Below are 3,689 nucleotides of genomic sequence, written 5' to 3' on the forward strand. Positions count from 1 at the left end.
TTTCAAATCGCATCCAGAGAAACGTACCTGAAGTTGATCCTTCCAATCAGTGCAAAACTGTATTTCTCAAGTTTTTCTTCATAGGCTTCTTGAGGAATAACAACCTTGGTGGAGGTGGCAGCATGAATAGGATCTGGAAGGTCATCCACCTCCGGGAAGTAGCTTCCGACAATCCTCGCATAAGATTTCTGAATGTTAGTGGTAGCACCAACATTAGATTCAGGGACAATAGTGGCATTCGCCATCTCCGCTGGGGGAGATCCATCAGGATCTTGTCCATCACCCAAAACTCTTCCTTCAAAGATTTCTCCTCCACCACCACTGCTCATTTTCTCCCGCGTCAACTTTTGTTTCCAATATAGATCTAGTACTTGAACCATTATATTGATTTCGCCTAGTGCTAATTCTATTTTTATAGAGGAGATATTCACCTTAATCACAACATTGCCTATTCCATTGTCTCCTAGTCTGGATGTTTGCAGTTGGTCGCTTTCAACTTTGGGGAATTTCTCTATTAAATTTGCATAGGAAGGCCTCAAGAACTCAAATATAATAATAAGGTGAGTTGGTCTAGATCGATCTACAAAAGGAGAAAAGGAGAAAAATATATAGAGGACTCAATCCAATACCAAGGCCACCAATAAGTTTTGCAATTTTCAGCATAACCCTATTAACAAGACCGACTAGCCAACTCAACCTAGCAAAGCGAATTGAGTAGTGTATGGTGTGAGTTCATTAGGCGGAGAAAATCACATTCCTCAACACGTATAAAGCTTAGAAGGAAGACGAGGGCTAAGGACAACTTCAAGTGGGGTGGCCTTCATGTTGGTCAACCCTGGTGTTTCTGTCATATCCACTGGAGCACCTGAAGGAGTTGTAAACTCGAACCCATGGAGCAAATGAGCTAGAGTCAAGTGCAAAACTTGAAGAGCAAAAGAAACCCCTGGACACATTCGCCGGCCGGAGCCAAAAGGGATGAATTCAAAATCTTGACCTGAAACCTCAACGTCCAGGTGGGTCGTGAGAAACCTCTCTGGCTGAAATTCATGAGGTTGGGACCATACACGTGGATCTCGATGAATCTTCCATAGATTTGTTAGTATTCGGGTGCCTACTGGTACATGATAACTAGCAATAGTGCAGTCTTCCATGGTCTCCCGTGGTGCAGACAATGGACCTGCTGGGTATAGGCGAAATGTTTCCTTCACAATGGCTTGGAGATATTTCAATTTACTGATATCTGATTCCTTTACTTGACTTTCCCTACCAACATGCATGTCTAACTCATCCTGTGCTCTTTTTATGGCATGTTGATTGTTGAGTAGCAGCGAAAGAGCCCATATTAATGTAACAGCTGTAGTGTCACTTCCACCTAAGATCATAGTCTGCAAAAATCTATTCATATTAGGAGACAAATTAAAAAGAAATAACATGTACTAATGGGTCCTTCTAGGCGTCACTATGCCTAGTGAAGTATTACACATCACTATTTGCCACATTGTTATACATGGGTTAGCCTACGTGATAAAGGACCATGCAATAATCTCATTGGTATAATTTCGGCTTTAAATGAGTCGAGAAGTAATTAAAATTAAAGAAGACAGCACTTTGTATTTTATATTCATCTCTATTTGATGGTATTTTGGCAATTTTACTAAAACTTTGAAAAGAGATCAAGCAATTTTCCTTTCTTACTCTAGACTAAAATTTGGTTATTGAATGTATGTGGAGTCCTCTATCACATGGAATAACCCATATACTGCCAAGTGATAAATAATGAAGCACTATACTTCAGTAGGCAAAGTGATGAAAAGAAAAACAATAAACCTTAACAATAGTACTCACTAAACAAGTCGCCTTGATGACGGTATCCGCATCATAATCATCAATCTTTGAGTCTTCCATTATAGATATCATCACGTCCATGAAGTCTTGTTCACCACCCTTGGCCTTTTCACCGCTTGCAGAAGATGATCTCTTTCGTCGATGCTCTTCCAGCCATGCTTGGAGTATAGAGTCTATGATCTTGGCCATCTTCTTCATTTTTCTTTCATATCCCTGCAAATCTAAACCCTCAAGAAAAGGGATTGCATCCGAAATGACGGATAAACCCGTCATATGAAAGAATGCTCTCATGGCTTCTTGACATTGTAGCTTCTCCTCCATGTCGTACGAAGTATCAGTCCCAGAATATCGCTTCCCAGCTACAATCCGGAGAATAATATTGAGCATCAAGTCCCCAAACCAATTCTTCATATCCACCATTAGGTACTTATTCTTGTCCTCCCACATTTGGTATAGTTCTTTTATGAAGGTTTCAACCTCTGAGGCTCGAACATGCTTGAAAGTCTCCAGACGGCGATTTGAGAGAAGCTCAAGCATAGTTATCTTGCGCAATTCACGCCAATAAGGTCCATAATGACTGAATCCAAACATGGCATAGTTATAGCCCATAACCTTTATGGCAACGGCCTTTGGTCGGTTCGAGAGAGCCTTATCATATGTAGTGAAACACTCCTTTGCAACCTCCGAACTACTCACCACCAATACACGACGAATACCTAGTCGAATGGTGAATGCCGGCCCATACTTATCAGCCATGCCTCCCAAGGTAATGTGTGGGATGGAACTCCCACCTAAAAGATGAAGATGACCAATAATAGGCCATGCCCCAGCCGCTTCGGGTGCAGATCTTCGACTAGAACTCTTCATATTCCGTGGCTTCCAGAGTAGGAGGTAGTAAAGAGAGAAGAACAAGGGGAGAAGGAAACCGAGGAGCAGGAGTTGAAGAAGAGAATTCATAACAGCTGGGACTGGCTCTCAGTGTTTCAATCACTTGAGATTAATGGTGTGTGTCACAGTTCATCCCTCTAGCGCTCTTTCAATATCTTGCTCCATTTAGTGGGATAAGATTTATAAGAGCAGCCAAGGGAAGAAGACTAAATTTTCCTGCGAATTGAGTAGCAGGATATGTTCTGTTGCCCGCAAGAGGATGTGTCAAAATGGAATCTTGCAGGGTATTTTGGAAAATATCAAAACATAAAAGATATTCTTATATACACATTTACACACACACAATGCATAGGCGGGGCTTGATCCTACAACATCCTCCCTTATGAGTCAGACGGAAAAAAATTATTCCATTTCAACACACCCGATTGCAAGTCACATACAGGAAAGGTAACAGGAATTTTTATTCTTAAGGGGTGTTAGGTTTAGGTCAACAACGATGGCCACAAACGCCAAAGAAGCACTTAGAAATTTGTAAGCATGTAAGGCAATCAATGAATCATAAAACAACCAATAAGGAGAGAATGGTCCCTATTCAGCTTAAGATTTCTCCACCAAATAAGAAGAGTCTGCAATTGAACGGATCATTATCTCATTATCTTTTGAATCATTGAAATAAAGCTATCATTATCTTTGAGTGATTGAAATAAATCTTAGTCCACAAGGAAAACTGGTAGAAAAGCCAAAGAAACCGCGTTTTACTCTTTTTCTAACTTCACATCAAAGGTAAGTGCCGTGTTACACCGTGTAAGATATTGCAAAGAGTGACCCCACCTGAGAACTAAGTGGAAATTAAATATATATTTTAATAAAAGATATTAATTTATCAATTAAAATAATAAATTAATAAAAATAATAATACATAAGATAAATATAAGAAAATATAAGAAGAAATTCTC

General features: G+C 39.9%; 1 protein-coding gene across 1 annotated transcript; it reads right to left on the reverse strand.

Annotated features, from left to right (window-relative positions):
- Window positions 1–535: 535 nt before the first annotated feature.
- Window positions 536–2,969, reverse strand: LOC122064336 (cytochrome P450 CYP82D47-like). Its single transcript, XM_042628047.1, has 2 exons — window positions 1,846–2,969; window positions 536–1,385 (listed from the first exon to the last, which is right to left on the reverse strand). Exons 1-2 carry the CDS (start codon window positions 2,800–2,802, stop codon window positions 759–761), a joined length of 1,584 nt encoding a protein of 527 aa, XP_042483981.1. The 5' UTR covers window positions 2,803–2,969; the 3' UTR covers window positions 536–758.
- Between the last annotated feature and the right edge of the window lie 720 nt (window positions 2,970–3,689).

The sequence above is a fragment of the Macadamia integrifolia genome, unplaced genomic scaffold (assembly GCF_013358625.1).
Source record: "Macadamia integrifolia cultivar HAES 741 unplaced genomic scaffold, SCU_Mint_v3 scaffold1608, whole genome shotgun sequence".
NCBI lineage: Eukaryota > Viridiplantae > Streptophyta > Magnoliopsida > Proteales > Proteaceae > Macadamia > Macadamia integrifolia.

Bases quoted from the DNA above. Each gene is read 5' to 3' on its own strand.
- LOC122064336 (XM_042628047.1), bottom strand. From the start codon at position 2,802: ATGAATTCTCTTCTTCAACTCCTGCTCCTCGGTTTCCTTCTCCCCTTG. The intron at 1,386-1,845 runs GTGAGTACTATT...AGATTTTTGCAG, and splicing joins TCATCAAGGCGACTTGTTTA to ACTATGATCTTAGGTGGAAG.